Below are 14,592 nucleotides of genomic sequence, written 5' to 3' on the forward strand. Positions count from 1 at the left end.
AAAAAGAGGTATATGCACTGAATTGTATTACTCTCTGAAACCAACCAACTTCAAGCCACAACTAATCAGATAAAAGGGTTTCTATTCTATGTGATTTTCTTCATTTTAAGAAACAAAACACATGATGTGTAAGTTTCTCTCATTTCTGCAGTCAGATAATGCTTATCGAATGTTTTCCCACTACAAACTGGTCACTCAAGTATGACGGTAGTAAATTCTTAAGTGTTAGCAATATCTTTTCCTTCAAGCATTGGAGGATAATAACTGTATATAAAGAATTTATTAAATGTTCTGACTTGATAATCCCATATTACAGCACAAATCTAAATACTCTAAATCTGGGTAATCAGGTTCAGGTCTCAAAGAGTGCTTCCCAATGCTCAAGGTTTTAAAGAGACATAGCTGTTCTGTTCTACAATTAGTTGTTAAATAAATCTAAGAAAGAAAAAGATCAATAACTCTATTCAAAAGCTTAGATAAAACAACAGGTAGAATGGTTAACAATGAGGACAAAGAAATAAAAGCTTTTAAAAGTTAACACTTTAAAAAAATAATTACACCTACCTAAAATTTTTAAGAAATACATTTTTATTCACAAATGTACACCTAAATTAGAAATAACTGGAGGTAAAAACACCTATAGGATACTATACTGATTTAGGTTTATACACAGGATTTCAGAAGGATTTAGAGACAATCTAATTTGACTCTCATTTTTATAGATGAGAAAAATGAGACTTAGGTATTAGTATTTGAAACTTGCTCCTGGCCACATCGTCCCAGAAGTAGAACTTGAAAACAGGAATATTTACACTTTCTCACCCAATATTTCATAAGAAAAGGCTATAATTAATACTTAATTTGAAAAGTCATTTCTTGAAATGCATATCATGTGTTTACAGAAGCCAGGAAAAGTCCTAATTAAGACAGCAGCAAGCACAGGTCAAGTTTCTCTGCTTGCATTACAATCTCAGTGTGGAAGAGTAAATGATATATTATTCTATCATAACTCTATCTACTTTTACTAGACATTGCCAATTTCTTATATTTTTCTATACTGCTTCCAAGAGGTGAAAGGCGTACCAGGAGCTCAGCATGACGTTAGTGCTTAATCACTACTTTTACAAGTTAGCTTGGTTCATCCTAAACACAGGGCATCCACATTTTATAAATACCACATATAAAAATAGTAAATATAAAATAACTTGCAAGAAAAAAATATGCTTTTACCCAGTATTCATATGAACAGAATTTAAAATATTGTCAGTATAGTTCACCTAAGAGAATTAGCAAACTCAATTTGTTAATTGTTCATTGATTCAGAAATAATGCTACTATATTTGCATTTCTGTGGAATGCCCACATCCTTACTTTTGATAATACAGCATAAAATCATCACTAAGTAATGATTATGGACTTAGTTTTGCAGTTCATCTATATTCCTCAGCTTCTATTACTTAAAGGGTTTCCTAAGCACAACAGGGTAATAATCCAGGATGGTGCAAAGCAATGAAATAAAAAAGAAACCTATCAGGAAAGAGATTATATAACAGATAACATTAAACAGTATCTAACATTAAGATTAAAATACTAAATGGTAATTGATACATTTTAATAACACAGCAAAACCAAAAACATTTAAAACAGATGTGACTTTTTCTTTTCCAGCTTTTTTAAAAAACGAAATTAGTACTGAGACAAAATCCTGAAATTTCTGAAAAACAGTCAAGTAGTTGATGAAGAAATGTTACTACTTTTATCTACTAAGTGAAGGATCAGGGAGAAAGTTAGCTACATGACAGTCTGTTTTTCCTGTTCTTGTTTTATTTTGAAAGTATTTAATGACCCCCCTACACCAAGATAGTTTTTAGGTTGTACTAATTATAAATATTAAATGAATTAAATTTTCTTGATATTTTAGTTCTCATCTTAGGCTGCTAAACCAAATGAGTTTCAGGTTTAACACAAATTAATAGCAATTGAGGAGAGGGTAAAGAAAAAAGAAGACATTTACTGAATTACTGTCTTCTTTACATGATGCCAGATTCCAAGTTGTGTTTACAAATGGTTTTGTTGATGTGTCCAATATCAGAAACTTTAAACAGGTGGGGACATGGTAGTCCGTCTCCCGCTGATGTTACAACTTCAATAAAATAAAATCAGACTGGATTATCGTTTAAAAGCAAGAACAAAGAGGAATGTTTTATTTTTAATAGCAAAGGCAATTGCGTAGTTTAATGTTTTATGCATACAAAAAAGGGTATTTAAGGAGCCATAACAGAAGGAAGATAAGACTACTGGTGAGATCAGTCAACAAAAACAAATTTAAAAAATAAAATTTCCACACAGTTCAGTTGCCAGAACTTCGCTTTTGTTCACAAGATTTTCAAAAGTGGACTGTTTAAGATGCCCTCATAGCCACCTGGCTTGATTATTACATCCTATTCCTGATTTTTAGCCTGGTATATAATAAACATAAACCTCCCCTTAAAATACTACAAGCACAATTCTATATAGTTATATAGTTTTTATCCGACTTAATATTACATCAGACTGTTTGCTCACATTTAAAACAATTCTCTATTAACCTAATTTTCAGTGGTGGCATAGACTGAACATTTTGATTATTTGTGGTAGAAAATAAGATTGTCTCCATTTTTTTTTTTGCACTAAACAATTCTTTATATAATTATGTGTCCATATTTATATCTTTAGGAAATACAGTAATAAAAATCAAGGGTCAAATAGCATGAACAAAAAGCCCTTGATTCACATTGTATACATAGCAGGGTGGCTATAGCAAATAACAATGTAGCCAGATTTTGATTGTTGTTACCATAAAGAAACGATGAAAGTTTAAAGAGACAGATATGGTAATTACCCTGATTTGATTATACAATGTATAATCACCCTTAGGGTATAAATATGTACAATTATTATGTGTCAATTACAAATAAAAATTAACTAATTAAAATTAATAATGTTTAAAAAAATAACAAAAAATCCCCACAGAAAATCAACATATAAGACAGGAAATTACTGCTACTAGGACTGATACCACTATGTAGTAGTGGCTATTACTTGTTTTTTAATGCTTTAATTTTTCAAGTCTTTTGTGTGATTCAGAGATTATCAAGGTTACGTTTCTTTCAAATAATTATTCAAAGAGCTCCACTGTAACTCTTCAAAGTTAATGTTAACTGCAACACTAACACAGTAAATCTGCTGCTCACAACTGATGACTGTTGGATTTCTAAAAGGACAAACAAATGAAAGGTCAAACCCAAAGAATATTTACCTCTGACAAAATATTTCTCACTTTTCACTTTAAGTTTATATGAAAAAATATTTAATACTTCTTATGTGAACAGAAAATAAGGATAAAGCAAAAAAATTCCCAACCAATGTTTTGCTGTTTAACATTCCTCTATTTGAAGATAAACTTAAAGCCAAAAAATGTTCAGACTGAAAACAGATGACTCCTACTTATGAATCATTACTGCTATTACATCATACTAAATGGAAATATACTAAACCTAGTAATGAAACAAAACTGAGGAAACATTTCTCCTCCAGTGTAAAATGTAAACACTGTGCCTATTAAATCAATAGGTTGATTCACATACAAAGTACCAGATGCACTAAGATTTAACATCCTCATTTATTTCTCTTCAAAACCAAATTCACAGCCTTCAAAGGGAATAGGTTTTGTTTTCATGACATCACATCACACTACTTCTTACTTAGCATTACTTCAAAGAGTCCTCAAAATCTTCCTAAGTCTAATTCCTATTTCTGTTTATACTCATTTACATCTGCAGAGCAAATCACTGTCCAACAGTCATCACAACAGTGCTTCTTTGCCTAGAATCAGAACTAGAAACCAAATTTTAAAAATGTTAAATATTACATTTTCATTATAAAATTAGGTACTCTGCTATCTTGTAAAACAGAATTATTTTCAGGTTTTTATTAGTGGCACTTAACTATAAGAAATGATATAGCTAAAAAAACCATTTAATTAGGTAACACAATTAGACCTTCCAATTAAGTAAAAACAACTTGCCTGTAAAGCAAAGAACCAACAGAAGGGTACTATGAGCTTGGGCACGGGATGGGGGAGAGAGGTAGGTAGTCTAAGAATGCTGAAATGGTGTCCAGTTTTCTGTTATGAGACCCTAAAATGTATCCCTGATCTCTTTACCTATCCCTTATCAAAAACAAAAAAAGGATGAACTGAGATATGATGCCTTACCTTGACTGAATAGCAAGATAAATTGTACGACGAAATGAGACCAGGTTAATTTCTGTTTTGTCATGAATAGTTACTTTTTGTCCTGAAAGAAACATAACAAAATTACAAAACTGCAAAAATAAATGTGAAGCTAAAATGTTATCTCTGTATAGCATTTTCTTCAAAAATCTATTTAGAATCAATACAAATTTAATAATATTCTCTTTTACTGTGTAAATTAGTATTTATAGAATTGAAAGTAACTATTTCAAGTCTTTTGCTGTATCACAATGTTAGCTCAAAGAAGTCCAGAACCAGGCCAAGAAAACTATTTTTGTTTATCTGTTATCTGCTCATTTAGACACTATAAAAGGCTGCACTCATGCAGTTGTTTGCTAAAATATTATTTCTAGAGTTATAAACAATATCTTGATAATTTAGACGCACTATATAACTCATGCGTAAAAATTCAGTTTCAGAGAACACTGGATCATCACAACAGGCTGGATGAGTCCAACATAAATATATATATTTGTTAAAATTTTCTCTTATTTAATGCATGAAAACTTTCCTTATAAACATTTAATAGTTTTTATCTGAACAGTAAAATGTAGTACATGGATAGAAGATAATTTTAATAAGAAAAGTTGGAAAAAATTAAATCTATTTTTACAAAATACGTTATAGAAGAACAATTGTACTATAAGACAGAAGTATTTATTATGCCCTAAAAGGCAAATGTATACTTTTAATATCTTCACACATGCAATACATGTAAATAATGACCAGTTTATTTATGTTCTGATGTATTAACTGTGCCTTAACCAAAGTAAAGTTCCGAGCTTATTTCTGTGAAATAATGTAATCAAAGCTGAAGAGGAAGAACATACTACTTCTGTGTAAATATAGCTTTTGGCCTCTTCACTCTATTTTGCCAAAATGAACAGCAAATATGCAGTCACTCTCATTTGTCACATTCCTGCCAGGGCTACATAAATCACATGAACTCAATAAGAAAACATGTTTTTCATTGTCTAGAATATAATCAAAGGCATAATATACTAAATTAAAATTGTGCTGATGTTAAAAAATGAATTTCTTTAATACTTTTTGAGCAGTTTCTCAGTCTTGGCAATACTGGCATTTTGGGCTAGATCATATCTTGTTGTAGGGGGCAGTCTTGTGGTTTGTAGGCTGTTTAACAGCAGCCCTAGTCTTCACCCACTAGATGCCATCAGCAGCCGTCCTTGCTCTCCCCAAAGACTGAGAACTATTGTTTTAAAAGATTACATTAGAATTAATTTTAGAGTATCTTATAATATTATTTGAATATGCTACATGTTTACCTTCTTCATCTTCTTCTCCCTCTTCCTCTTCTTCTTCCTCGTCCTCTTCACTACTCCCAGCATCTTGGTCTGTGTTTGAGTCAGTATCTCCCTCATCAAGAATTTCTGTAAAGTACAAAGTTTAGGAAAAAAATGTGCAAGTCATATACATGTATTTCATTCTAAGAAGATAATTCTCAGTTCATTGAAATCCACTGTGGTGTAACAGTTTGCTAGCCAACAAAGATAACCACCAAGCCACGTGTTATTGCCTAGGTTGTCAAAAAGCATTATAACTGATTTGACTAAAGAGAGCTGTATGTATCACTCTTCTGCCACATAAAAAGTGCCCATGAAACAAGGAGATGAGAAAAACAAATAAAAAGTAGATGATGGTTTTTGAAAAGAACAAGAGCACTGGCAAATATTAGGAATAGAAGTTAGTATATGGGAGTCAAAATATTGTTTCATCATCAGAAAGAAGACAGTCCATTATAAAAAGTTAAGGCTACATACAGAAAACAAGAATTTAGGCTAAGAATGTACCTGGAAAGACAAAGAAGGGAGAGAAAATAATTGCATAATTTAGTGTTCACTTGAAATAAATAGTAATGAGATTTTTATTAAAATACATGCCTACTAAATTGAACATTACAATAAATTCAAAGACTTTTCATATATAAAACAGAAACAGAAGTTTAAAGCCCTTTATGACAACTGGTAAGACAAGCACTGTATTAGATTATCACTTTTAAAAATACAAATGATATATTCAGAACTGGATGAAAATAGTGATGTATACGAGACTACATAAGGCCAGTCATTATGTTAAAAGCAAACAAATGACAAAAACTAAAATTATATTTTGCCCAATGGTGCTCTGATAAAAGACTTTGCAAACCTTACTAACTCTTTACTTTTGCATTTCTATTATAATCAGAGGGTTTTTAATACAAAGTTCTGAGATCAATTCACTTTAAGAAAAATTCTAATTTCTTTATATTTAAGCAGTATAAATCAGGAGACACATAATGAAAGTTAGCAGAGAACTTCACATTATGAGAAACAAATCATTTTACAAAAATGAAGAGTAGTCATTTAGCCCTTATCTGACATATAAATCTCAATAATAATTCAAACAAATGTGAATTCAAGAGATAATCTGAAGTATCTAGTTTATTACTATGCAACATGGCTTAGACAGACTTTTAAAAGAAACTATTTAGCATTCAATAGTAGGAAGACAGGCATTCCTGCTGTTTTCCCAAATGCTGTCAAGATCTAAAACACAAGTACACCTGGGTCAGTCGAAGGTGCTAATTACTAAAGCTGTGCCCACTTCCTGCTGGGGCCATTTTTTTATGCCAGCTCTAGAAGAATGTTTTACAAAACAATGAAGGTGAAATGAATTGTCTAATCATTTACATCATCCTCTTCTCATCTCTCCACTTTAGACTCTACTTATTAGAATCACTTAGGCAAGGACAATTGGATTTCATTAACTGAATAAAGTAGTGGTTTCAAAGCATGGTCTAGGAGTCCATGGGGGATCACTGAGACCTGTCAGGTGGTCTGGAGGTCAAAACGATTTTCATAATAATACCAAGACAGTATCTGCCCTTTCACTGTGCTGACATCTGTGATGACGATCCAAAAGCAATGGAGGTTAAAACTTCTGTAACCCAAGCACTAATCAAGGCATCAAACTTCACTAGTAATCAATGTATTGTTTACTGCCACCCTCTTGAAGTAGAAAGCCAGTTTCATCTGAGAATGTCCTTGATGAATTTTATTAAATCTCAGCCCTGAATATAGGACTTTATCCTAATCTGAGTGATGAAATATAAAGTTCATATATATAGCCCTTCTGTTAAAGACATATATACAATGTGTGACTGCTTGCTTTGCAAGATGAATTAGCTATTTTTTTCATTTTTACTTGAAAAAAATGGCCAACTAACTATAGTTGTTAGATATTTTGCCAACAATTTCTCAAATGCAAACAAACTGAGACTGTCACTTTGGGGAAAACAACTAACGATATCTGCGACGATGATAACATTAGGGTTTTCAAGAATTTTGAAAAACCTATATCCATCTCTGCGAGCTTGAGAGTTCCCCGATACTTAGATTTTTTTGGACGAGAGCGGTGGTAATATTATTAAATGTGCTATCTAGGTATTATATGAACGTTATTGATTTTGATAATATTAATGTTAACATTTAAAAGATATGCATAACTCAGTGAATTAGTATTTTCTAAATGACTAATGCAACGTTACAAAATCATGCATGAGTAAAAGATTTATTTAAAGTGACAAATGGATTCTAATGCAACACTATCAAAGTTCATTGATATTGTTTCAGAATTCACACTGCAATTAATCTTAAAACTACTAGTTGTTAAACACTGGCATTTATCTGAAAAGGCTGTTAAAATATTGCTCCCTTTTTCTAACTACATATCTATCTGGGGCTAGATTTTCTTCATGTACTTCCATTAAAACAACCTACTGCAATAGATTGAATGTGGAAACAGATATGAGAGTCCAGCTGCTTCCCAGTAGGCCAGACAGTAAACTTTACAAATAAAATTTTATAAAATATATATATAATACAAAATATAGAAAACATCATTCTCACTAAATTTGTTTTGTAAAATAACAACTATATTTTTATTTTTATTTTTATTTATTTTTTTTTTTGAGACAGAGTCTCACTCTGTCACCCAGGCTGGAGTGCAGTGGCGTGATCTTGGCTCACTGCAACCTCCACCTCCCCGGTTCAAGCGATTCTCCTGCCTCAGCCTCATGACTCGTTGGGATTATAGGCGTGCACCACCACACCCAGCTAATTTTTATATTTTTAGTAGAGACAGGATTTCACCATGTTGGTCAGACTAGTCTCGAACTCCTGACCTTGTGATCTGCCCACCTCAGCCTTCCAAAGTGCTGGAATTACAGGCATGAGCCACCATGCCCGGCCCATAAAATAACAATTTTCATAAAAATATGTAATTTATGTTAACATATACTAGGTTTGCTATTATTTTGAAATAATTTAATAAATATTCTTTTATATTGTTTTAACCTTTAATATAGTAAATAGCAATAGATACAACCCACATAAAAAGAAGCTCTTTGGAGTTGTCAATAATTTTCAAGAGTGTAAAGGGATCCCGAGACCAAAGAATTTGAGAACTGCTATAATAAAAGAAAGTACTACTTTCCACGCATTGGCCAATTGCCTAGATGCTAAAGAAATGGATAGAGAATTCTCAAGTTTAAAAAAAGAAAGAAATCAAATCAGGTGTATCTAAGAATTTCACAAAAAACATCTGGCATTTTTCAGGGAGATTGCAGGAAAAGAGGTTCATAAGAAAAGAAGGCAAAATGGATCTATGGAGTTCTCTGTTTGGAAATGAAATTATAACAGAAAAAAAGAATCTGGCATATTACAGTAAAAAGCTCCTAGGAAATCAGCATCTAAGAAGAGAAACCCATTATTATTATTATAACAGATTTTTAGGATAATGCATAGGAATGGAAGATTTCTCCCAATTTTACTTTTCATTTCAACCTTCTACTTCTAAGCACTACTGAACAATGGAATGCAGACAGAGATAGAGTTCTAGGTTTCTGCTTTCTCTGTATATGAGACTACATAAGGCTGGTCTTTATGTTAAAAGCAAACAAATGACAAAAACTAAAATTATATTTTGCCCAATGGTGCTGTTAGCCTGAAAAAGATTTTGCAAAGCTAAGCAACTCTTTACATTTCTATTATAATCAGAGAGCTTTTAATACAAACTTTTGGGGTTTAATACAAAGGTAAATATTTATTGCTTCCATAGCAATAAATACTTCTCCAGTAAAACTACAACTCAAGAGAAATAAGCCCATAAAATTATTATGTAAGTAGGCCTGAGTGTTAGCTTTAGTTGGAAAATAATACAAATGTGAAAATAGTAACAGTAATAATAGCTATCATTGTTGGTGATAATACACAACACTGTTTTATATATCCTTCCATAGAAAGGTAACATTTAGTCTCCCATCAAACAAGTAACTTGCTACAGGTCACTCAGCTAGTAATGTCAAAGATAAATTACACATCAAAACCTGTCCAAAGTTAGTGCTTACAATATACCAATGATGTACAAATGAAAATGATCAATTTATTTTATCAGAGAGGCACCAATACTATGATTCATCCTACCAGAAGGATACCAACCTGACCTCAAGAAACAATAAAGTATAGCACTTTACAATAAAGTATACCACTTAATTGAATATTAAACTGGGTGGCACAGAATGTAAATGGTAGAGAAGCTAAATAAAGGTCACCACTAATCTACGAATATTTCTTAAGATGGGTGAGATGCAAGGGTTGCAAAGTTTAGAGGGAAAGAGGAAAGGAACAATGGGGTAAGTAATTCAGAATGAAGTAAAAAACCATGGGCAAGCACCAGGAAAAAAAAATGCCCGAGGAAACAGCTAAGAGAATAACTTTATAAGAGCAGTGATTCATTAGGTGGGGATCTCTAAATATTTCCTGTCAGTATTACATAACTACTTAAATTGCTTCTACTTATCCAAACTAAATTATTTTATAAAATTTTACACACCTTTCTTAATAGCTTTGTACTTCTCTTCATTCTCCATAAAATTAGGATCCATCTTGAAAACATCTAAAAAAAATTTTAAAAGTTAATGTTTATTTTCTATATTTACATTTGTTGGTACACCTCTTTCCAACTAACATGCCCCAGACTTACTAAGAACATCTTCTGGATTATAATCATCCTCCAGAGGGAGCATATGGGTGAATTGATCATCTTCTTCCACCAAATCAAGACCTTCTAGGATAATGGGGTGGTCCTTGAATCCATCTTTCCGTACAGCAAACATCACTTCAATCATATATTGAACTCTTTTGTCAATTTCAGACTCATGCAGAATGTTTCGAAGGCGTTCAAATATAGCTAAAGGTTAACAGAAAGAAAAGACAATAAAATAAGCAATAAATATTATAATAAAAACTTAACATCAAACTATGAATGTACACTTACCATTGATTCCTCTTGGTGACACTTGTGTTAATTTGAGGCCACATTCCTTAAGAAAACCAATAGCTACTTCAACACTATCATCTGTTGGTCTTTCCAGGAGCAAAGTGAGCATCTCTAAGCATAAAACTTCATGTGCCTTAAATAGAATACATATACAAGGAAGAAAGAAAATGCTTTTACATACATTAAATTATTTTTATAATTTCTAAAAATTAGTAAATCTGTTTACAATAATTATATTGCACATATGATGGGCAAAGTTTTATAAAGCACATGGAAATACTCCAAATATGGGATACAATTTTTCTATCACTTTTATTATCTATCTACTAAGAATTTTCAGACGACTGTTCCAAAAATCTTAATTTTCTATGCTGAATACAACTATTTGAATTATCTTCAGAAGAAATATTCTTAGCCATTACGTACAGAAAGTGTCATAGATAAAATATGTTAAAAATCATATACTACTTTCTAATAAGGTAATTATTTTCATAATTACTACATAAGAAATAGTAATATGATTTATAATACCCTTCTCCATGATCACAATTCTTTATACACATTTCCCAATTCATTCTATCAGCAACTCTGTTAGACACAAATAGTCCTTAAGTTACATGAATACTAATTTTTTCACAAAATATCTTAACAACTTCTGGAACACAACAGTTTTGAATAGTCTATCTTTCTTAAAAAAATTAAATCAAACTATTACTGGCCACGTTCAAAAACTGACATTTATAAACAATGCCAGGAAGAGTGGGAATAAAATTCTATTGAGCAGCTTTGCTAAGAGAAGAAAACGAACTACAAAGAATGTTTAAAACACCATACATATGCCTTTCTAAAGTCAGACAGTGATTTGAGATGGTGAGGAAAGAAGTCTAAATCTCAACTCAGGAGATATCTTCTTCCAATTGTGCACCACATCAAAGACACCCACTACTTCTTTTTACTAGGGGAGGAAGGGTGTCAAACAGTCTTACATCAGTGACAAGAAAATACTGCCCTGTACCACAGTTGGAAGATGCAAAAAATTTATCATATCGAGTATTTTATGGCAACGCCAAAAATCTCTAGTCTAAGTGTAGTACACATTTAAAAACGGAAATATATCTCTGTGGTTACAGATGTGAAATTAAGTTTCCATGGTCTTAGGTAGCAAGTTATCACTGTAATAATTTGATGACTAATTAGGTCAAAATCTAAAAGATTTCTAAGAGTGAAAGAATTTTCATGTAAATAAGAATCAAAATATTTAATATTAGTGAAATAAGACTAAGCATGACTTTAAAATTATTCCTGTTATACATGATATTAAATTGGAAATGATAATATATATCTGAAGGAAACTTTTGAGTATGAGCAAGAACAATTTTACCACTTTCATGGTTAAACAAAAGCTAAATCAAAACCATCAAACAATGAATACAAAATAAACACAAACTGAATAACAGCATGATAAAATTACTTGCATTTGAAACAGATTAAAATCGATCAACTCTATTCTATCAAGTGATTCTAAAAATATATGACTATACCTGTGTGGTTGCAAGGAATAGAGGTTTTTGTAGAATATCAGATATTTATTAGATTCTCATGAACAGCAGGGAATGAAGTGGAGGAGATACCAACTTTATTGTTTTATAAAAATGAAGGGAATGGTTCTTCAAAGGAATGGTTTGCAGTCAAGTAACCATGTATAGTATTAAGTCAGATTAATTTGATAAATATCTAAAGTGTTTTGATCAGCATCAAAGTGTTATGTTAAAGAATATTAAATATGGCCAGGCGTGGTGGCTCACACCTGTAATCCCAACACTTTGGGAGGCCGAGGCGGGTGGATCACGAGTTCAGGAGATCGAGACCATCCTGGCTAACATGGTGAAACCCCGTCTCTACTAAAAATACAAAAAAAACTAGCTGGGTGTGGTGGCAGGCGCTCGTAGTCCCAGCTACTCGTGAGACTGAGGCAGGAGAATGGTGTGAACCCAGGAGGCGGAGCTTGCAGTGAGCCAAGATCGTGCCACTGCACTCCAGCCTGGGCAACAGAGCAAGACTCCATCTCAAAAAAACAAAACAAAACAAAAAAGAATATTAAATACATTTATTATAGTTTTAAAATGAAAATATCATCCAACATATTTATCCCAAGGACTATAAAGCAAAGCAAAAATAGAGAGGTATCAGTGAAGTGGCATCAACTCTCTGGTCTAATGCCACTGAATGGGACCAAGTATTGAAGATAATTACTTACCACATTTTGGTTAATAAGATGCGCCACAAATTTTGAAGCAGTCAGGCAAAGTTGCTGAAAAATAAAGGTGGAAAGTTAACCTATAAACTAAACCCAATTTTCATTTATTTACATAATCTATGGCCTACTAACATCATCTGTTTAAAACATGTACCACACAAGTATAATTTTTACATTATAAGAAAGTTACAAGATAAAACACATGAAAGAGTATCCCTTCTGGTTAAATAGTTATAGTTCTACAGTTATAGCCTTCATTTTTGTGGCTCATCAATAGTGGCCAGGGATATTTAACAGAACAAAGAAGTTCTCATGTAAGACGGTTTTTAAAAAGCATTATGTTATGTAGCTGTGTCAAAATCAACCTTGCTTACTTTTGTTGATACTGGTTTATTAGTCTGTTCCTATGTATCATTCTACTTACAAGCCATTCATATATACCTTGTCATTTCTTCGATAGCCTTTTCGAAAATTAAGAATTAACCTTTTGAGGATTAATTCTCCAATTTGTGGAAATTTTGAGTTGATAATTGCCACTAATGCTGCATAAACATGGGTGAAGATTGGAGAAGCACTCTGTGCTTGCAAAACAGACCTGGACAGCAGTCCTCTGTTTAAAAAAGAATTTAAAAAGGAGTCAACAATAATCACCAAATTAATTAAACAAAACAAAAACTATTAAAATTCAGTAATATTTCTCTATAAGTAATCATAAAATCTAAATCAGAACTAACTGGAAAGAGTTTGTCTTACTAATAAATAAAAATTGTTTTTCAGAAAATGAAATGTGAATTTGTGATTTTGTAAAATAGAATGAAGATTTTACTGCAATTTATCACCAAAATTTTTCTCTCTACATATAATTCCTCTTTTCGCAGTCTGTTATATCTAATCATGAATTTGAGGCTTTTAAGGTTCATATAAATAATTTCTTTAACATTTTCAAAAAAGTAAACAAAAGCAGACCTGCTTCAAAAGTATAAAAGGTAGACAACATAAAGTTTCTACTACAGATCTGTCATTTTTATAAAATTAATTTTGTGATTAAAGACAAATTTGGGTTTAAATCTTTAAGTCTAATTTTAGTAGAATAAAATGAAGATTTGGAATACTGTGAGAAATAAAGACACAAATTAAAAGCAATGCAAGATTAATGCTAAAACAATAACAGGAAATTAAAAGGTACCTACTTGTAACTCATTTTGAAAATGGTCATGTTTCTATATGCATTTGATGAGGAAGGGGAAAGGCAAATTGGGCAAACTAAAGTTATTTTTAGCAATGTAATGACAAGTAATTATTGGATTGCCAAAAGTCAGGAAAAAAAAGTCTTAATGGTAGTTTTAGATATGACAACTGAATCACTAGAGTAGAAAATGAGAAAAAGGATGCAGCTTATAAATTATAATATCTTTAGCAATCCATAACTCTTCTAAGTCTACTTTTTTTCTAAGTAAATTGGAGAGATCTCTGCCCACTTTTGAGGATAATGGCTGTCTCTTGATCAACTTCCTGTACCTCTAAAACTTGCTGCTCCTACTTTATACCCCCACCTTTTTTGGAGAGGCTGGGGAGAGACAGGGTCTCACTCTGTCACCCAGGCAGGAGTGCAGTGGCGCGATCTTGGCTCACTGGAAGCTCTGCCTCCTGGGCTCAAGCAATCCTCCCACCTCAGCCTCCGGAGGAGCTGGGACTACTGTGT

The 14,592-nt window shown here is 32.1% G+C and overlaps 1 protein-coding gene across 2 annotated transcripts in view; it reads right to left on the minus strand.

Annotated features, from left to right (window-relative positions):
- The window catches only part of CWC22 (CWC22 spliceosome associated protein homolog), a 102,112-nt gene that overhangs the window by 14,999 nt on the left and 72,521 nt on the right, over positions 1-14,592 (minus strand). For both annotated transcript variants that reach the window (XM_063647668.1, XM_054478218.2), the window contains exons 7-13: positions 13,332-13,500; positions 12,891-12,944; positions 10,631-10,766; positions 10,337-10,543; positions 10,187-10,249; positions 5,581-5,685; positions 4,256-4,337 (exon numbers count right to left, since the gene is read on the minus strand). In XM_063647668.1, coding sequence (XP_063503738.1) covers positions 4,256-4,337; positions 5,581-5,685; positions 10,187-10,249; positions 10,337-10,543; positions 10,631-10,766; positions 12,891-12,944; positions 13,332-13,500 — 816 coding nt within the window. The remainder of the gene's footprint in view (positions 1-4,255; positions 4,338-5,580; positions 5,686-10,186; positions 10,250-10,336; positions 10,544-10,630; positions 10,767-12,890; positions 12,945-13,331; positions 13,501-14,592) is intronic.

The sequence above is a fragment of the Pongo pygmaeus genome, chromosome 11 (assembly GCF_028885625.2).
Source record: "Pongo pygmaeus isolate AG05252 chromosome 11, NHGRI_mPonPyg2-v2.0_pri, whole genome shotgun sequence".
Classification (NCBI taxonomy): domain Eukaryota; kingdom Metazoa; phylum Chordata; class Mammalia; order Primates; family Hominidae; genus Pongo; species Pongo pygmaeus.